Source organism: Antedon bifida, chromosome 5 (assembly GCF_963402885.1).
Source record: "Antedon bifida chromosome 5, ecAntBifi1.1, whole genome shotgun sequence".
NCBI classification, from domain to species: Eukaryota; Metazoa; Echinodermata; class Crinoidea; order Comatulida; family Antedonidae; genus Antedon; species Antedon bifida.
Genome location: NC_136230.1, coordinates 28290384 through 28311319, shown reverse-complemented (window position 1 = coordinate 28311319; position 20936 = coordinate 28290384). Strand labels below are relative to the sequence as shown.

At 34.5% G+C, this 20936-nt stretch overlaps 4 protein-coding genes across 8 annotated transcripts in view; 2 read left to right on the top strand and 2 right to left on the bottom strand.

The window, feature by feature from the left end:
• The window catches only part of LOC144843067 (NTF2-related export protein 2-like), a 33961-nt gene extending 23177 nt beyond the window's left edge, over window positions 1-10784 (top strand). For 2 of the 4 annotated variants that reach the window (XM_078699744.1, XM_078699745.1), the window contains exon 2: window positions 9131-10784. In XM_078699744.1, the coding sequence (XP_078555870.1) occupies window positions 9204-10583 (1380 nt within the window). In that variant the 5' untranslated portion in view covers window positions 9131-9203 and the 3' untranslated portion in view covers window positions 10584-10784. Of the gene's footprint in view, window positions 1-63; window positions 296-688; window positions 1452-8117; window positions 8214-9130 lie in introns of those variants that run through there. The other 2 variants (XM_078699746.1, XM_078699743.1) reach the window with 2 other exon arrangements.
• LOC144843061 (amidophosphoribosyltransferase-like) overlaps window positions 1-18251 on the top strand; it is a 27000-nt gene extending 8749 nt beyond the window's left edge. Inside the window, exons 1-8 of one of the 2 annotated variants that reach the window (XM_078699727.1) lie at window positions 11073-11197; window positions 12901-13099; window positions 13630-13897; window positions 14136-14388; window positions 15058-15279; window positions 15807-15934; window positions 16349-16570; window positions 16681-18251. In XM_078699727.1, coding sequence (XP_078555853.1) covers window positions 12951-13099; window positions 13630-13897; window positions 14136-14388; window positions 15058-15279; window positions 15807-15934; window positions 16349-16570; window positions 16681-16959 — 1521 coding nt within the window. In that variant the 5' untranslated portion in view covers window positions 11073-11197; window positions 12901-12950 and the 3' untranslated portion in view covers window positions 16960-18251. Of the gene's footprint in view, window positions 1-11072; window positions 11198-12900; window positions 13100-13629; window positions 13898-14135; window positions 14389-15057; window positions 15280-15806; window positions 15935-16348; window positions 16571-16680 lie in introns of those variants that run through there. The other variant, XM_078699728.1, reaches the window with a different exon arrangement.
• On the bottom strand, window positions 1797-6985 carry LOC144843076 (protein SGT1 homolog). The gene is made up of 11 exons (XM_078699760.1): window positions 6861-6985; window positions 6004-6052; window positions 5704-5794; window positions 5495-5564; window positions 5251-5393; window positions 4943-4974; window positions 4285-4376; window positions 4078-4174; window positions 3356-3463; window positions 2736-2987; window positions 1797-2492 (listed from the first exon to the last, which is right to left on the bottom strand). Exons 1-11 carry the CDS (start codon window positions 6875-6877, stop codon window positions 2391-2393), a joined length of 1053 nt encoding a protein of 350 aa, XP_078555886.1. The 5' UTR covers window positions 6878-6985; the 3' UTR covers window positions 1797-2390.
• On the bottom strand, window positions 18089-20936 carry LOC144843062 (xaa-Pro aminopeptidase 3-like). Its single transcript, XM_078699729.1, has 4 exons — window positions 20823-20936; window positions 19222-20378; window positions 18815-18935; window positions 18089-18610 (listed from the first exon to the last, which is right to left on the bottom strand). Exons 1-4 carry the CDS (start codon window positions 20860-20862, stop codon window positions 18426-18428), a joined length of 1503 nt encoding a protein of 500 aa, XP_078555855.1. The 5' UTR covers window positions 20863-20936; the 3' UTR covers window positions 18089-18425.

Sequence of the window (20936 nt, the reverse complement as noted above, 5' to 3'; positions counted from 1 at the left end):
CTAAGAAATACATCCATGACTAAAATATGACATCATCATTGTTTAATAATATTATTTTCACAGACTTTCAAGGTAGCAGCAGATTCAGCGTGCCATACTGGAGAGGCTTTCCATAAGTTGTACTACGAGACGTTTGACAAGAAAAGAAATAAAATTGATACTTTGTACCATGACACAGCCACAATGGTGTGGAACGGTCATCCCGTACGTGGCGCTAAGCAAATCACAGAGTTCTTAGAACACCTTCCAACAAGTGAAACAACGTTAGAAAACTTGGTGTGTCAACCAGTTATCGGTGTGTACATGTTTCAATGTTTTATTATGGTATCTAATTGACTGGTGAATCATGAGCTCCTTAAACAGACTGCTAACATAGAAACAGCAAAGAGTCCGAGGAGACCAGTCAAAGTTAAAAATACTTTTTATTCAGCAACTGTCCATTTTAGGCATTACCGATTCACATTATTGTTAAAGTAATACCACACATTTAAAAACAATATGTAAGATTAAAACTTTCCATGAATGCAAGTTGGGAAGAATATTTTTCTTATCTAGGCCTATCAATAATGAATTATTATGTATTATTTTAGAAAATGTTATCTGTACTTTGATATTTCGCAATCAATATAGAATTTGTATAATATATGTTTTAATTACTGAAAACTTTATTATATTTTGTCTCCTATAGATACATACACTGAAGGGCAGACTACAGTTTTAGTTACCATATATGGCAATGTCAAGTTTAATGGACACAAAGATAAATCATTCACGGCCAACTTCACACTGGCCAGGCCGAACCAATCAAAAGTCTTTAAGATCATAAGCAATTATTTCCGTTATCAAGAGTGAGGAAGGTTACTAATTCAACAAGATGATGCAGAACAGTGGATATTGGAAGATTCAAGCCTAGCCAGAACATGTTTGAACAAACGGAACCACCTTTTGTGTGAAGTATTCTTTTAAAAATAGAGATATACCAGCAGCGGAAGTGAGGGCCTAAGTACTGTAGCCTATAGTTCATGACAATTTTTTCCCATGAGAAAAACAAACCCTAAAATCATGACTGAAGGTCTGTGCTCGTAGAAATTGAGGTGGTCCAAGTAACCTTTGACATGCACACTGGAAAATCATCAACCTTTAAATTACATCTGTACATTATCAAAGCTTTTTTGAAAAAATAAACAGTGAACCATGTTTTTCTGTCAATTTCCGCATCACAAGTCTGTATTAAATTAAATGCAAAATGTCTGTTATGTTATCAGTAGTAAACCTTGCACATACAAATATGACTACTGTAATTTTCCATAGGATTCAACATGATTTGAAACAGACATAAACTTGTACAGTACTGTAAATAATATAAAATGTGCACTTTTCCAGTTTTTATTACAGTAATAAATGTTTGAGTTGATTGTGTATTATTTATAATAAAAAAAGTGGTTTTGAAATGTTTTTTTTTTCGCATTTGTATTGATTGCATTATCTCGGTATACATTAAGTAGTGGAGCTTGGTGGTTAATGTGCTTACCTGCCAATCCCAAGGTCCAGGTTCAATCCTGACTTAGTGCCAGGGTTGTAACTCACCTTTCAACTCCATTCCCCAAGCCTCAAATAACACTTTTTATAAGCATGATAAATTATATAATAGTTTATCCATCCTGTAATTGGCAAGTTACTCACTGTTAGATGTGTATGAAATAAAAATTATATAAGTTCGGACAAGTTCTTATTTTGATTAGCTGATTAAATGTAAAATTGAACAAAATAAATAAAACAAGTAAAAATATATGGAGTATATTTTATCAAAAATTTATTTCATTGTTTATCCATAGTACAGTAAAACTGTATATGTTTTATGAAATTATTTTGATTAATTGATTAATTACTGAAAAATAAAGTTTACCAGTAAAGGGTATGGAGAAGCCAACAAAGAACTTATTCCTAAAATATACATTTGGCTTAAATAGCGACAGTTCAGATGTTCCATCGCATCATGATTGGTCAAACTACTTGTGGTTTGCTTACGCCCTTTTGTTGCGTCCAAGTGCGAACCAAACTATTTTCTACTTAGTAATAAAGATTTGTATCCTTCCATTTAAAGCATATCTGACTTTAAGAAGAAACTGTAGATGCCAGAAAATAACAATTTTAAGTCTATTTTTTTTGTTGGTGGACTGTAGAAAACCTCATCCCAAATCAACAAAATATACACAAAACTAAAAATAAGCATGTCAAAATTATTAATTTATACAGTTTCTGAGAAATGTCTTGTTATGTATATAGGAAATTTGCTTTTGCTAGAACCTAATAATCTGAATTGAGTAATGAATATTCATTGGCCTACTGCATTTGAATTGAGTAATGAATATTCATTAGGCTATTATTAACTACCATTTCTTGTACTCCATCCCGTCAGGTGACTTCATCTCTGTCTTTTTCTTGCCAATGTCCGACCAGTTTGTACTAAGTACTGTACCACCAGATTCAGACTGAAAAAGTTAAAAAATAGCGATATTGAATAAATATATACAATTGCAAAGAAATAGCGATATTGAAGTATAATTAAAAATAAGTTTTAACTTGTGGTTTTTGTATGATTTTATTTTATAAGGGCTGGAGAGGGCAGAATGCTATTATAACATTGACAGTAATAAGGAATACAGCATATTTATATACTGCCATAACAGAGTATGCAAGTTAAATGTTAAAACACAGCAAAAATAAATACATACATATGACTTGTTCATAGCACGTCGGACTTCATCACTTCCATCGGCATAAATCTTCTGAAACAAGCTATTCACTGCTGCTTCTCCTTGCGGTTCATCATCCTTTTCAAAATCCTTCACCAGTCTATCCCAATTCTTGGTCCGTTTATTTGAACTAGGATAATATTTAACAATATCTTTTTGTTTCTGAGGTTTGACTTCACCCTGTAAGGTACTCCATCGTATTCCCTCTTCTTTTCTCATTTTCAACTCAATCTGGTAAATGTGAAATAAATTCAATAAATTCTAAGTTTTATTATCAAAGCATTCCTAATTGACTTCTCTAAACCAGATCTTTGTCCAACATATGACCCCATTTATGGTTGTGTCACTGCATGAGGTCGCCCAAAAGTAAAAGCTGCTCATAAACCTACCAGGTCTGTGTCAGGCCTAAGGCCTAGTCTAGACTATCAAAAAGTATTAAATGCCCAAATATGGTAGTACATCACACTTTTTTGTCACATAAAGTTTGATAGTGTAGACATTGCTTGTGAAGTATTTATACTTATCGATTGCCAACCCAGAGACACCGCTAACAAAGACTGTACACCCCAACACATAATGGCGAATGGCAAACTACCTACCTTGCTACCCAATACTTTAGTGACACATTTTGAAGGGACAATCTCATAAGCAAGATCAAGCTCAAGGCTGTAGTCAGTGCCAGATGCCTGCTTCACTGTCGCACTAACCTAATAAATTAAGCAAAAAAATGTTAATAGCTTACATTTAAGCTCTGTCTACACTATCAAACTAGTTTGACAAAAAACAAGTGTGATATGCCCTAATATGGTGGTGATATGGCATCATCGTCTCCATATATAGGCACATCACATCACATTTTTTGTCACATAAAGTTTGATAGTGTAGACAGGCTTTACTTGTCATGGCAAGTACAGTAGAACCCTTACTTTGGGACACCATGCTTTCCTATACAGAGAAATGTTGTTGAGACCAGAAGGTGTCCTTTTTAATTTATTTATTATTTAGTTTATACTGTATATTGTATGCTTTGTATGTTTTGTTTTTTTCAAGTTATTCCTGAATAGGTTAAAACCAAGCTTACTGATTCTTTAAGAAATCGACATATTGATAACATCCCAAAGTTCATTCAAACCAGTGGCATAACGGCTATGAGCGCTCACTGGCTAACCCCAGGGTCACCAGAGCTTTGGGGCCCCAGGCTAGAGCAGCCCCAATGCAACTACCCAGCGTTGTGTGCTAAACCAGGGCCTTTTTCCCCCTATGTTACGCCATTGATTCAAACCTTAAGTGTGTTATTTGTACCTTCATATGTGTAACTTACTGATTGGTCTGTATATGTGACATCTACATCATCTTTCTTTGTCTTCTTTATCAGCACATTGATGACAACATGTGTTTCAGTTTGATACCAATCGTATCTGAAAAATTGTGGCGAGTTGTCGATTAATATTCACAACAATTTTGTGATTTTTTTTCTCTTTGCAAATGTAGAAATGAGACATTTGTGGGTAACTTTTCAAATAATTACCTTTGTTTTTCTATTGGTGGCATTGGTATCTCTTTTGGTTCAGGAGTAACTGGCTTGGGTTCCTCGGGTTCCTCATCCTCTTTAGTGGTGTCCTTTTCAAATTTAAGTTATTAGAGTTATTAATTATTAAAATTATCAATTATTACAGTTATTCATTTCATTTCAAAAGACATTTATTTTCCTCCATAGTAATACAATACAAAATAGTATACAGAAATGATAAGGTAAAATAATATGGATTATGATGATTGTTGGGTGGACAAAAGAAAATAGAATTTTTTAAAAAAACAAAAAAAATAGGCTACGGAGGAAGGCATAATCCCGAGAAGATGTGGGTATCTTGTGCTGGGTATGCCCAGGCCTTGTCTTTTAAGGCAAGTCAGTGTGATCACTCGCCTAACACACTCCTAAACTGCCCTTGAGGAGAGCGATTTACAACACGCCTAAATTTGGTAAATTTCTACACACCAAAGTACAAACAGCACACCTACAGCACCTCTAAATGTATTGAGGAGTGCAATTTGTAGCACACCTACAATTTTAAAAAGACAAGGCCTGTATGCCTATGCAAATAAAATGGATTATTAATTATTAAAAGTTAGGACTAAAAAAGATACTGTATGTTACCCAAAATAACATACATCCCTGTCCAAATTACCTTATCATCATCATCATCCTTATCACTTGGTTCTGTAAAGAGAAAACAATATAAATACAGTAAGGAAGTTATAATAGGTAGGTGGGGAAGAGGTGGTGAAAATATCAATAGTTATTTTAGGTTTTTTTCCTCAATATTACTAAAAATTAGTCATTTTAAGTTGGCACTGTTTAATTAATGCAAACACTATTAATATTAATTTATCAAAGATACTTTTGCACCTGCTTTTTGAGGAATTAAAGCTAAGGACTAGTTATTAGGGTACATCAAAATCATGCAGCTCAAATTAGCGATGCAGCCCATCTCACCTTGGGGAGCAGGTGGTGGCGGTACCAGAGGCTTAGTCTTCTTCAGCCAAATTTTAACCTGGTTATCATTTGGTTCCAACGTCTCTGCCTCTTGGAACTCTTTCAAAGCCTCTACGTAATTGTTCTGTTTAAACAGTGCTTCTCTAAATATTATAATAACAAAAATAATATTTGTTACATACAGTATACATCTCTTGAATTTATTTGTACAAGGCATGAATAAAATCTGATGCACTACACTTACCCTAATCTGAGGTGTCCTTTGTGGCTGTCTGGCTTCAGTTCTATGTACTTCCTAGCATCACTTTCAGCAGCTATTAAAAAAACCATAAACCCTATTAATTGACAGCTTATTTTTAGTATTGCATGTCTATTGAAATTAGTACAATAACTAAAAATGTATAATTATATATCAGTATCTAGGCCTATGTTTTATTCTCAACACTGCTGTACCTTGATGGTCTTCCAGTTTTATGTAGGTTTGAGAACGTCTGAGGTAAAATTCTGCATTATCAGCATCGGCCTCGATGGCTTGATTGTAGTACTACCAAAAGAGATAAATCGTTTATTACATACGTACATGTATTTTTGTTAATTACACAACCACCATAAGATTTCTATAACAAGTTTGCAACACTGTTAGTCTCTATATATAATGTTGTTGTTTTGCAAAAATTGGGCACACCTGAACTGAATGGCATTAACCCTGGAATTCATTTTTTTGATAAATAAAGTTATAAATTATTTACTAACCTTAAGTGCATCGTCAAACTGCTCATCCACGTAGCATTCATTCGCTTTACTAAACAAGAAAAACAATATTTTAAATTGCACATTAGAAAAAATGACAACCCATATTTAATTTCATTAGGTCTACTACAATGTCTAGCTATATAGCCTATTACATGTACTGGACTATAAGCTTAATACATACTAAGCCAATAGTTAAAGCCCCCTTCCCTACGTTTTTTAGATCTAATTTAAGATCACAAACTATATTTAATGTAAAAATAATACTATATGGTCCTATTGCCATAACTTTTTTCGTCTTTAAACGGTTAAAAATGTGAAAAATAAGTCGATTCTAATAATTATTTAAGACAATGAATGACATGGTTTAATGTTTTTGAAGTGATATATATGTATTATTTTCCAAAAAACGTCCAAAATTGCAGGGAAGGGGTCTTTAATAAATAATAGTTTAATTTTTTTAATATAAAAAATAGCCCTAATTAATTATTAAATAATGTTTTGTTACATATTTATTGTAGTTCATTAGGCCTGAAATTATTCATCATTATTACCTGTTTGCATTTTGTTTGCATATTAAAAACAAGGTTCTATAAATAAGCTTAGGTTTTCCCAGTCTACCATTTTATGCCTAGCCTTCCCCCAGGGAAGATCACTTCCTTTCTATACGAACCGATAAAATCATTGGCTAAAACCTCTCGCAGCAGGCGAGCTATGTATTCGATTAATTCAAAGAAAGAACAACTTTGTCGTTACGTTTGCGACTTGTTCATGTACATTTTACAAAGTCTAAAACCTACAGAAAATATATTTTTTTCTAGTTATCAAATAATAAACAGTAAGGCTAATTAGTTATATACCTGTAAAATTCTGCCATTACGGCATAAACCGTTGGTAACTGGCTTACTAAGCTTATCCCCTAAATCCTCACTTGGATACGATCTCGATGTGACTTTTTTTAGGCCTATCGCTCGACATAAATTATCATCAGCCCGCCCTCTATAGTCAAGAAGTTATTTGGAATTTTCCAGAACTTTTTTGCGGGATTTTCCGCATAAAGAAAAAAAAATGTTACCTCCATAATATAGTCTAGCTCCTGATCCCAAAACATTTATAAAGGGACTTTTACTTATTAATATTGAAACGTAGGTCTCTATATGTGAAGCTTGTTAGGATTATTGGCCTACTTCAATTCATGCGTGTAAATTGAGTCTGTAAATAATTTTATATTTTACCCATGATTGAAAAAAAGACAGTAACCACACGAATTTCTTGTTCTTTCTTTTATTAAACGCACTTGACTATATTTGGATTTACTTTACACATTATTATATAAATTTGATAAGCCTATTTTGACTATGCCCACGCATTATTTTACGGTCCGGTGAATTGAACTTAACGTAATAAAAGCCGAAAATAATTACCACCCTCTCTGAATAAATTTTTCTCTATTGTGATTTCAGAGAGGAATGTCAAATTATAATCAAGTGAAAAGATAACGAAAGAGCAATCAATTTGAAGGAAAAATTATTGAAATTTAACGTGTACGTGTTTAGCGTTGCGTGCATATGATTTTACTGTGGCGGAAAAAAGCTCCAAACATGAGCGCCACACATGGCAAATTAAACACGTTTAAAACCTAAACGTGTCTTTATATTGCTCAGGTTTATCAACCAACACGTCACTAAAGTATTGAGTGGGATATCAGACTACATGTTTAGAATGTAGAACCTAAACATGTTCATATCTAAACATATTTAAGGCTAAATGTGTGGAAAAAGTGGGTACAAAATACATGTTTAAGATCTAAACACTATTTTTACAGTGACTAGACCTTGTTCTAAATACACAGAGCGCATGACGGTATACACGTTCACACACACGCGTATATCAGTTTGCAATTCCTGATCCTGATTGTTGTATCAGGGTTATTGCCGCTTCTTTAGGCCTACCCATCTAATCTCCCAAATTTGTGAGATTAGCATAACAAATGCGTGCAGGTTCCATTAACTTACATAGCCAAGTTATTCTTGAACAAACAATTACAGTATTAATTCCAAAGAAATGATCGTAAAGCACCTTTTGACTATGTCACGCCTGAGAGAGCTGCCCAGTTGGAGATTCTTCGTCGAATATATTATACGTGATCTGGTATAGAGTTTTTAAAACGAAATATTTCATTGCAATTTCTTGTTGTATACCAGGGTGTAACAGTAAGTATAATTGGTATAATATTAAAGTTGTTAGAATTAGACCTAAAACATGGTGACTTTTAGGCCTACTACTACTACTACTACTACGTTCAGAAGTTAAAACTTCAAGCTGCAAATAGAGACAAGCCCCTTTTTTTGTTAAAAATCCTCAGACCACAGAGGTTAATCTTCTTCTATATATTGTTCTATTTTACATAATACGTCTAGTAGTACATAGGCTTATCATTCACGCATTTTTCTTTAGTAAAACCTTTTACCCAACTTAAAGGATGCTAAGTGTGACGTACTTTAGATTATGATTGATTGAATGATGTTTTTATTTGATTCTATGCCAATTTATTCTGTTAATGATGACTATTGTGCGTGAATATTGTAGAAACATGCAATGAAAGAACTGACATAAGTTAACAGTAAAAAGATCTCCCTCTGCATAAATGATATCAATACGTTTATGATTGAGGTGTCTAGATCTACAAAACTTGATCTGAGATCTGAGTTTACTTGATATATACTGAGTTTTACACTGACACACTGTAGGCCTACGATCAGCAGCATCAGTGCATATAATACCACCGCAAATAACGCGTTTGTAAGTCAACACACACTAATTAATCTTCTTCTTTAAGATTTGGCAGTCCACTGCAGGACATAACCTTTCCTCCAAAGCTCATTTTCTTCCCTCTTTTGTGATTCTCATTTTGGGGTTCATGCCTGTTTCCCTTATATCTTTGTTTGCCAAACCGTAGTCCTGCTTGTCCATCAATAATAATACTAATACTAATAATACTAATAATACTAATAATACTAATAATACTAATACTAATACTTTAATAAAACCAACTTAAACTAAAGAAATTACTGTTTCCAAACCATGCTTTATTATTGTAAATCAATGTGTTAACATATTAATTTTGCAGGACGAGAATCGGGTTCTTTTTGATGAAAATTAATTTCATGTTGAGCTGACGTCACCTTCGGCACTACTCAAAGATGGACAGAATAGTTTTAGTTGAAGGAAGGGCGAGAGTCTACACACGACTTATTTGTATTTTTATAGCAATGATAGTCGACGCACTGTCATCTACAACTATCAAAACATTAACCCCATATATGGTAACATTTACCGACTGTCCGAATACCACATGTCCGGAGGTTATAGGATCAGTACCAGAGATCCAAGTGTACGGACTAAGTTTTATTTTTGCTGGATCCGAAGCAATGCATATATTAACACTGCCGTTTGCTGGATTTGTGTGCGAGTCGTTTGGCTTTGATCTACCTTTGATTTTAGGCTTATTGGGACAAATATGTGCGTCGTTATGTTTTGCATTCAGTAATGGTCAACTTGTTTATATCATCGCACGTGTGTTTCTTGGTGCGAGTTCGGCGTTTATAGGAACAGTGGGAATGCGTTATATTGCAGAAAGTACGAACTCTCCTAAAATGCGTGATACGCTGTTCGGTATAACGTACTGTCTTTATGGGTTTTCGTGCATTGGACCAACATACTCAGGAGTCCTCTATTATTTTTACAATATGATTTATGTATTTATACCTTTAGCTGTAGTATGCTTTCTTTGTATTGTCGTTCTCGTGGCTGTGACCCGAGTGCAAACGAATGTTTCCGAGTCAGCAATGACGTGGTACCGTAATGCAGATGAAAGTATTTCATGTGGAGAGATCTTACTAGACCCGTATGTAGTTTTAGCCGCGCTTGGAATTGGCTTGTCACAATTACCTGAAGCGTGTTTGGCTCCAGGAATAGCACTCTGGATCTCGGAGGAGTACGGATGGCCGATATGGCGTGTAGGTGTAGCATTCGTTCCGTCTTTTGTGACGTATCAGTTGAGTATGGTAATATGCATGGTAACAACATCGTCTGCATCCAGATATGCGTATTTAGTAACAATTGCTGGATTTTTGATTGGAGCATTTGGAAACGTGTTCTTGTCAGCCGATGGAGGGTATCAATACGTAGTAGTTGGCATTATGCTCATAGCGTTGTCACTTACAGCATCCAAGTTCTGCCTAGTCGCAATACTCGCTTCAATCGGAAGAACTCGGTTTTCTTCGTCACCCGGTCGGATATTCTCGGTATTCAAATTAAGTACATTAGTACCGTTTGCATTTGGACCTATATTAGCTCTACCTATAAATAAAGCGATTGGATTTCCGAACATGTGCATTATCACTGCATCTGTAGTAGTAGTATTTTCCCCGTTAATATTTATTTTTCGAAGCCTTTCGAGTTCATCAGATAAAGAAAAGACGCGACTAATTGAAAACACATCAAAGTCGAACTCCGATTCCGATGAGGTGAACTATGGAACGCCAAAAGAACAGACAGAATCTGAAGGAAATAACGACTAAAGGGAAGACTAATAATATGATTGGCTATTTTAATTTGTCTCTTGGTAACGCTTGAGCGTGAAATTACATCACTCATAATTAATAGAATATTGTTATTGGGAAAGGTTCGATGGTTATTATAATTATTACGTAACATTAAACAGTATTAAAAATGTTGCTTTTAACAATGGCCTCGGGAAAAAGTACAAAAAAGAAAAAAGTATTGAATAAATTGTTTATCATTAAAAATGCCTGGTGTTGTTATTTGCTCAGTTATTATAGATAAACATCGAAAGATAAAAATAGTTTTAACAATTTAAAGAAGTCGTTGTAGAAAAGAATCAACGGCCTATGTACTACAGAAAATTAGCCAATGCTTTAGTATAAAGTTTCAATGTAGGCCTAATGTGTTATTTTAAAAGAACCTCCCTTATTTGACAGCCTTGATTGGTGGGTTACAAATTTGCAACATTATTTGTGTGTCGATAAAGAGGGCGCTGTTGCATCTCTGAAAACAACAAAAGCTAAGCGCTGACTGAAGACACATGATTTCATGTGTTTGGAGTCATTCAAAATAAAGAATAATACCAGAGATAAGAAGTACTTAGGCCTGAGAAGTGGTTTCAGTTGTTAATGTAAGTATAGTTATCTGCGTGCTAATGTAGAAGTTATTATTTTATACCGTATAACTATATGAAATATACAAGCTGTCTAGGCCTCCTAGGCTAGCCGGAATTAATTGTTTCACTCGGTCAGCAGCAGAGACTAGGCTAGAGGGTGACCCGAATTACTGATTCAGTAACTTACTAACACATTGTTGACCGGTATATTGTTATTAACCAAAAGTTGGATCGAAAAAAAAATGTATTTACCTGAAAAAAATGTAATTTAATGCAAAAATGGCCAAATTGGCTGCCAGCCAGTGGGTTTTTAACCATTTATTTAGTCAATTTATAGTAGGTGAACATTATTTTTTTTCATTTTTTTTCTATGGAAGTGATTAACTTTATTAAAACTACAAAATAACATATTCAAAGTCTGATTTAATTAATCTTCATTTTTCATGTTTTTGGGGGACAATACATCTTTAAGTGTTCTTTTCCTTCATTCATGACCACCACGATGATAGGGCATGATAATTATTTATAGTTATTTTTAGTGAAATGTTTTTCTCTTTTTTTCCCATATTTGTTGGTAAAGCCAAGATATTTATTATTAGGCATTAAGGTCATGATGATGCATGAAGTTATTACATTAATTATTTGTGCTGTTCATGATGTTTGCTTGAATTAAAAATGCTGAAAATTCAACTGTGATACAATCGTACATTATTTCCACATACCTTTACCTTTAATAAATCATTTTGTGTACTTTAATTAGTACGTTATACTTTAATTAGTATGTTATACTTATTAAGTACCCTGGCCAAAAGAAAAGATTAAGTTAACAGCCAGGCTTGTTCTTTTTGAAACTAACTGTTATTGTTATCTTGCTATGTGTTGATAGGTTACACATATTTAAATTAAGTTTGTGTGAAAGAAACATAACAATAGGTTTCAGCTTTAAAGTGTAATCCACCCTTTGAATACACAGGTCCTTCCAAAGTACTTGTATCTTTAATACATAACAATAGAAACCATTGTCTGGACTATGTTTTTTGATTTTATTCGGTTTCAACATAAAATTACAAGACAATATGAATACAAACAATTTACAAGCAAATACATTTAAATGAGAAACCAGGATAGCCCATAAAGTCGAAAGAAAAATAAACTTAATTCCAATGGGGTCCTTTAAAAACAGCATAGACAATAACAACAAACAGCATAAACAAAGAAATCAAACACGCATAACAATAATATATACAATAAGATATACAATTAAAAAATTGTAAAATATGAGACAATAGCAATTGGATGACTTACAGCATGAATCTAGAATAAAGAATTTGTGATAATGGCATAAGACTCGATAGCAACCCAGTACAATATATTTTTATCTTATCAGTAAATCATATGTTTGTATTTTTAGAGAATTCTATATTAAATAATATAAATGTCACCTTATGTTTTTTCGTGCTTTATAATTCTGTATGCATATTTGTAAATGCAAAATGTGAATAATGATCAAGTTCATTTATAACTATATTTCGTGTACCTGTTATTTCTTTCAATCAGTATTTCTTGGTTGTATAGAATTTGACTATCATTATTTTTTTAGATTCTTCGTTAGGGAAAGCTAAAGATAAACATTATAAAGGTATATTTTCCATATAACAAGCGTAACTTAAACTGAAAAAAAAAACTGTAATACTGATTAATGTTTTCTTTATCTTTAGCAAAATCAATTTCTTGACAAGCACCACCCATTTGGAAGCAATATCAGACAATGGCGAGTCCATCATTAGAACCGTATGAGGATGATTTCAGGTTGGAAGAAGCATGTGGTGTGTTTGGTTGTGTAGCGACTGGTGATTGGCCGACACAACTGGACGTTGCGCATATAATTCACCTCGGATTGATTGGTCTGCAACATAGGTTAGTATGTTACATGTTTTCGCTTGTATAAATCTTTATTTAGTTCCTGTAAATTCATGACGCATTTAAATCAGACATTAGTTCTCACTGGTAGTGGTACTGTACCTGTAAATTCACCCTTAATGGAGAGAGTACAATAATTGTCATAGTCACTGGCCACCCCTATGGGCATGTTTGCATCAATTTGATAATTAACTACAGAATCAATGATTGCAAATGTATTAACTGGCTCTCACAACACAAGTAACATTTGAAAACTACCAAATTAATTTCCTTTTCAGAGTTCTGTATAGCTTGAACTCTTTTTGAACAAAAATTAATTAAATGTTATTTTTAATTGAAAAAGTTTACCATATTTAGACACAATGATACTGTAGTTTCCTATAGATAGAGTGCTGCTATGTAAATAGTTGTTAGCATACAAACAGTTATAGGATTATATTATTTATATTATACACAGTACCTGTATATCTGCTATTTTCTTCTATATATTAAATTATAAAATAAAATTTGATAATTTTTTTCTGTAGAGGACAAGAAAGTGCTGGTATAATTACCTATAACTCTGAGCATAAGGAATTTCGTAAACACAAAGGAATGGGAATGGTAAATTCCATTTTTAAATTTGATACATTGCAACGAATCAAGGGAGAGGTTGGAATCGGGCACACGCGGTACTCGACGGCAGGTTCGTCATCACTGATAAACTGTCAGCCTTTTGACGTTGATACCATACATGGAAGGATTGCTGTGGCGCACAATGGCGAATTGGTCAATAAGAATTCACTGAGGTTAAAGGTCAGTATTTTTGTACTTTCCTTTAAAGAGATTTTTCATTTTATCCCTTAAAGTACTCCTTTCAAAACAATTTCTGCAAATGTGTTTTTTCCTTGTATGTGCAAAAATATAAATACAATTTATAGGTAAACATAACAGAACAATTGTGTAAAGAAAACAATGGTAGAAGTTGTAGTAATAATTTTTAATTCTTTAAGATTTATAAAATATTTTAAAAAATTTTAATATTTTTTAACAGGTTTTGGAACACGGTGTAGGCCTGTCTACTGGATCCGATTCAGAAGTTATTACACAATTATTAACATCATCACCGCCAGAAGGTGAACCAGACGGACCCAACTGGCCGGCCAGAATACGTCAAGTGATGAAACAAACCCCAACAGCCTATTCGCTGCTCATCATGCACGGTAGTTCAATGTACGCCGTGCGGGATCCATACGGTAACAGACCGCTTTGCATCGGCCAGCTGATAAATGCTGCAAGCGTCGGTGGTAAGTATTTATTACAGAAATAAAAACCATATGGAACTAAGATCACTAAAAGTTTATCCTCACGATTGAATACTTGCGTTCTGATTGATTTGTTAAAGACATGATTTTATCGAACAAATTTATAGGTGGCTTTACTGTCTAGTTAGTCACATTGTATGTGATGAGACTCTATATAAAATGCTAGACATGTTTATGCCTGCTGTAATGTACATATGGACTTCAGTATTCATATTATGAGGGTATAATTAAAGATTTATGTTACTGTAAATAAATATTTAAAGTCCTTAACTAGAATTGAACCCTTTGTCTGAAATGCTATCTTGTACTTTATAGTAATAAATTGCATTCATATGTGAAGATAGAGCCATCGACAAACAACTAATATGTGTAAGGTTGATGTCTAAATAAATTATTAAAATAGGGATAATAATATTGATAACTTAAAGTAGAGGTGTACACAGGGCTTTTCTTTCTGTTAATTACTTCAGTATATTAATATTAGGTACAAACAAAAAAATTCATATAAAGATAATCAGTATATAAAATAAGAAATTGTTCGAAAATATTGTTAAAAATATGGAATTGATACAACAGCAGTTGTCTCATGATGGTAGTCTTAACATTTAAAAAAGACGAAGTTAACATAGATTTTGTTGTTAATTTTACCAGCTAAAGACCCAGAAGTAGAAGGCTGGGTTGTGTCTTCAGAATCTTGTTGTTTCCAGTCCGTGGGTGCCAGGTACTACCGCGAAGTTGCTCCAGGAGAGATCGTCCAGCTCTCAAAGAATGGCGTCGAATCGATGTCAATTGTTCCGAGACTCGATGAGGCTCCTCCAGCATTTTGTATATTTGAATACGTTTATTTTTCACGCTCAGACACGATTCATGAAGGTAAGGTTAGATTTGTTTTTTTGATCATTGTAGGTTGTGTTGTGTAGTTTTTTATTGTTATTTATAGTTAAAGACTAAGCACAACTGACTTACTGTATGTAATACACATACAAATATTTCATAAAATGAAAATACAGTAGAACCCTCTTATTTGGGGCACCCCTGTAAGGGAAACTTCCCACGAATCGAGGGCTGAGTGTTTTAACACTACTGCCAACCCTGATGGGTCCCAAAGGTGTCCCCGAAATAGGTGTTCCAATTTAACAGGAAACTAGAATATAAACTAAAAATCAAACAGTATGTACAGTACTCATATAAATTGCCTTTATTAATTAAATAAGTACTACTAAAGCTCTGTCTACACTATCGAACATATTTGGGCATATAACTACCATATTTGGGCACATCACACTTCAAAATTAGTTTGATAGTGTAGACAGAGCTTAAGTTTGTGTTTAAGTGTTTGCCTATTGTTTGTTTTTGTTACCATTGTTATAATATCGTGAATTGTCCTCTTCTCCTTGCAGGTCAAATGGTATATTCTGTACGTAGACGCTGTGGCAAACAGTTGGCAATTGAGGCACCTATAGAAGCAGATATTGTCAGCACCGTTCCAGAGTCTGCTACTCCTGCTGCCATTGGCTATGCTCAAGAGGTGGGTGTACAGCTCCTCCATCAACAACCTGTGGCATAGAACATGAATTTCTCAGTGCTGTGTATCTCGAAATCCAGTATCATAGGCAAATTCCATAATACAGCTTGCTTCTCATTTGTATCACATGTGCTGCCTGTATCATGGAAAAGGAGATTAAGTTACATGATACAGGCTAGTTTGAGTGTTAGATTAAAGTTTGATATGGATGTCACGTGTGAAACACATGTGATGCTGTATCACAGAATTTGCCTATGATACTGAACACATTTAATAGAGTACCGAGGTTCGGCTGTTCTTATGTTTTGTCTGTTGCCACAAATCTGGTCTACTTCTAAATGAACTCTGTAGGACAATGTGCAGAAGTTTAAAATTATTCTTTTTTGTACTTTAATTTCTTAATTTATATTTATTCAGATCGGAATTCCATACGCAGAAGTATTGTGCAAGAACCGCTATGTTGGACGGACATTTATTCAGCCTAGCAACCGGTTACGTCAGCTGGGTGTTGCCAAGAAGTTTGGCCCACTCGTGGACAACTTTAAAAACAAGAGGATCATTATAATAGATGACTCGGTTGTTAGGGGAAACACAATTGGACCAATTATAAAAATGCTAAAGGCAGCTGGTGCCAAAGAGGTATAATATAATTTTTTTTTTCCATCTAAATTATAGTTATAGGCTCTTTGCATTTATTTACATTTTTTTCTCAACACATTTAATAATATTGAAATTTGCATAATTTACAGGTGCATATACGTGTTGCTTCACCACCTGTGAAGCACCCCTGCTATATGGGCATCAACATCCCTACAAGAGAAGAACTAATTGCTAATAAAATGGACTTGGAACATCTTGCGAAACACTTCGGAGCTGACAGCATCAAGTACTTGTCTGTGAAAGGCCTGTTGTCGGCAGTCATGGAAGGAATTTCAAAAAATAAGAAAGAATATGAGAAGACGAATTCAAAGTCTAGACATTGCACTGCCTGCCTCACAGGCGATTATCCTGTTAGCCTAGACTGGTAAAGTCTGGTAAAATCATTGGATAACATATGGCTTGCCTAACTGGTAATTATCCTCTTATTAGACTGATAGAATCATTGGATAGCATATGGCTTGCCTAACAGGCGTTGTCCTGTTAGTCTAGACTGATAAAATCTGGTAGAAACATTTGATAGCATTATGGCTTGCCTAAAGCTCTGTCTACACTATCAAACTAGTTTGATGTGCCCAAATATGGTTGTGATATGACATCATGTCCATATATGGGCACATCACATTTTTGTCACATCAAGTTTGATAGTTTAGACAGAGTTTAATGGGTGTTGTCCCGTTTGCCTAGTAGAATACTGAAATCATTGAATACCATAGACAATCACAAGAAGTTCCTGAGAAGTTAGTCACTTTAGAAAAATGGTGTGATGCCAAAGAGAAGTGTGTAATGGATGCATATGTAAGCATACAAGAAACTAGACGATTGCAATACGTTTTCATTACTTTTGCTGCTATGTCACCAATCAAGGCTTATGGAAAAAATATGGCTCCAGTTATCTTCTAAATAAATGTAAACAAATTATCGTAATTTAACAAAGTGCTTATAATGTATGTGAATGTACGTATGGTGTTTTTAATAATTTATATTTTGTTGTTTAAAGCTTCAAACACAAATCTTGCCACAATTGTAAAGAGTCTTTAAATATGTTATTATTTTTAATATGCTAATTAATGCTATGAATATTTAAACTAATTTTGTGTAAGTAAAAAAATCTGATAATTGTCATTGGAACTGGACATTTAAAATAATGACAGGTTTCAACAAGTGCTAAATATATTTTTTTATTTTATTTATCTGGTACTATACATAGTAAGCACATTCCATGCGGGCCATGGTTTCATAGAAAACCTAGAAATCCTGCTAGCTTTAGTACTGAATTTAGTAAATGTTTGGAAAGGTGTATTTTATCTTTGATAAAAAGCTATATATAAATTTGCAGGGTATTTTACAAAAATAAAGAGCTAATAATGCATATTCCATAACTCTATATCCACCGAACCGTGACAATACCACCGACATTTAACATGTTTGTATATTTTGGACGAGAAAAATTCAATAAAGTAACCAATATGTTTTACATCAAAGTCTATTGTATAACAATTGTACTCCGTATTTATTTTATGTCTTTAGGCACATGTGGCCAAGGATTAACAATAGTAAATTAATCACTGTGCTATCAGATAGGTGGTAATCACCCAGATACAGGGGATATTTTGTGAACCAGTTCCACCAGGGCCTACTCTTCTCAAATGATGAACTGGGTTCTTTAAAGTATGCAATGTTAAAAAGTGTTTTTGTTTTTTATATTTTGTAAGAAAGGGTGTATTTTAACCTGTTTGGGAAGTATAGGCCTAGGCAGGTCTTGACGGCATTGTCCCCTTTTAACCATTCCCATTACAAAACAATTTAGCACTCTTAGTCAAGAAACAGCAACTATTCAGCTCCCATTTCCTCTTCTTAACTCTAAATTCATTATAGATTCAATTTCTACAATTTCTTTCGGGCACTCATGCGATAAAACCTCTGGTTTTGAATCTGTTATCAACACGTCATCTTCGATTCGGATGCCAATCCCTCTATATTTCTCTGGTGCTGACATGTCACTAGCTGGTATATACAAGCCTAAAGAAAGGAAAATTGGTTGCATTAATAGAGCACTGATTAAAAATCTGGTTATTAATACTGTGCCATTTTGTTAAGCTACATTGATACGATTTGAAATAACTGCAAAGGGAATTCTCTCTACACGCTTTTTTAGATTTCAAATAACATGTGCCCTTCTATTGGCAAGGTTCCAAAAGGGAACTTTCTTCTCGCACTCTTTACCTGGTTCAATTGTCACAACCATTCCTGGTTGAAGTTGATTACTTCTTGAAACCTTTGTTGTGTCATGTGTATCCATTCCTAAGTAATGGCCTAAATGGTGAGGACAGTAACGTTTTGCTACCTACAAAAAAAACACAATATACGCATTTGAATCGTATGCTGTATTATGGTGAAGACCACAGATATATAACCTGCAAAAAGAATATTACACAAATTTAGTTTGACAAAAAAAAAGTGTGATGGGCCCAAATAGGGTAGTGATATGCTTAAATATGACAGTTAGTGATAAGATATGGGCACATCACATTTATATGACATCATCATGTCCATATATGGGCACATCACATTTTTTGTCACATAAAGTTCAATAGTGTAGACAGAGCTTTAGATTTAATAAATGAATGTACCTTATATAATTCCAAAACGCTTAATTTATTTGAAATGATTCCCAGTCGTTGAAGTCCTACACCAATCCAAGTCAACATTTGATGATACGCTTGATCGAGCGTTGACCCCTCACGACACAAATCTATACAGTCTTTTTGAATGCGAAGTACCAATTCGTATAATTCCCCTTGTGCGCTTGTATATCGTCCATTCACAGGCCATGTTCGTGTGACGTCGCTAGCATAACCATGGTACTCGCAGCCTGCGTCCATAAGGACTAACTCTTTGTCCAGTACAACTTGATTGTTACTGATGTAGTGTAAAGTATTCGCACGATTCCCTCCTGCAACTACTGGAGGATACGCAAGGAACTCGGCACCAGCGAGACGACATTCCAGGTCGATTTTAGCGTAAAGTTCAGATTCGCGAATTCCAGGATATGAAGCTCTCATGACCTTGACAAACGACCTAGCAGCAATGCTTGCAGATTCTCTCATTAGCCGGACTTCAGCCTCCGATTTCAAAACTCGCAACGAGTGCATCGAATGTTCTAAAATATTTACCGTATTTCCTCGTCGTCTGCTAGGATTAATTAACGTATTGATAACTTTTTCATGGAGATTTGGATTTGCGTTTTTAAAAACATCATACCATATAGCGCCATCTTCCAAATGACTATACCTTTCTAAAGCTTTTGGAAGGTCATCAATACTAAATGTCTCATCTACGCCGAGAAATTGTTTAGCGCCCTCGGTTCCTGCCCGCGGTCCATCCCATAGCTCTCTATCGGGATCTCGTTCTGGTACAAATAAAAAAGATTTATGCATCTTTCCCGGAATGCTTTCAAGAACCAGCGCGCTATCCGGTTCTTGGAAACCAGATAAGTATAAAAAATTAGTGTTTTGTCGAAATGGGTACGGTATCTCATCCGTCATGTATTTTTTATCGCTTGAAAGAACGACAACAATGTGATGTTTGCTTTCTCCGCCGCTTGTTGATCGACTAATTGAGGTCATTAGGGCATCTCGTCTGTGCTTGAACTCTGACCTAGTAATTCCGGGTGTGACATCATCAATGGACATCAGGTGCGAATGTCCAAACGGTGTCGGTTGTCCCAAGTTTCTTTCAGGTATCTTAGGTGTACTTGCTGCTGACCAATAATATCGGTTACCCGTACCTGAAAATACAAAAAATGGATAGGAAATGTCCTCATAATGTATTGTTAAGAAGCTCGTTCAAAATTTAAAAGGGTCATTCAGTCAAACATCTTTCTAGACTTTCTTTCCAGTTTTTCTCTCCCCCGAAAGAACAGATAAAGCAGAGGCCCTACAAATTGTACTAGTAGGCAGGCATCAGCAGAGATCCACCGGAGTTAGGCTAGCCAGTCAGCAATGCAATGCCATTGAGTGGTGGGAGCTTAACCTTCCACCTTTCTTATAATCCTACCTCTCTCTAGGCCTAGCTAGTAGTACATGGAGATGAGAAGGGGTATAGGCCTACTTCCTTCCATCATATCCATGGACCATGCCTAGCCAGCTAGTAGGCCTACAGAATATTATTAATTAAGCTAAGTAAGTTAAAAATTTATCCTAAGCCTAGTAAATTTGTTCTTTAAACTTACTGAATTGTCTTAATAGATTTATAAGCTTATTTGATAACATTTTTGTGGATATTTTTCTACTTGTGTTGTGTGTCTGTTTGCAGGAGGCGCTCTCTTCATCAGTAACAAACAAGT

What these genes read in the sequence shown, in the direction of transcription:
- LOC144843062 (XM_078699729.1), bottom strand. Translation starts at nt 20,862, where the DNA reads ATGTTATCAAATAAGCTTATAAATCTATTAAGACAATTCA. An exon ending in GCGTTTTGGAATTATATAAG is followed by an intron (nt 18,936 to 19,221) that starts GTACATTCATTT and finishes TTTTTTTTGTAG; the next exon opens with GTAGCAAAACGTTACTGTCC. An exon ending in GGTTGTGACAATTGAACCAG is followed by an intron (nt 18,611 to 18,814) that starts GTAAAGAGTGCG and finishes TCCTTTCTTTAG; the next exon opens with GCTTGTATATACCAGCTAGT.
- LOC144843076 (XM_078699760.1), bottom strand. An exon ending in AGTTTGACGATGCACTTAAG is followed by an intron (nt 5,795 to 6,003) that starts GTTAGTAAATAA and finishes CTCTTTTGGTAG; the next exon opens with TACTACAATCAAGCCATCGA. An exon ending in AGGATGATGATGATGATAAG is followed by an intron (nt 4,377 to 4,942) that starts GTAATTTGGACA and finishes AAATTTGAAAAG; the next exon opens with GACACCACTAAAGAGGATGA.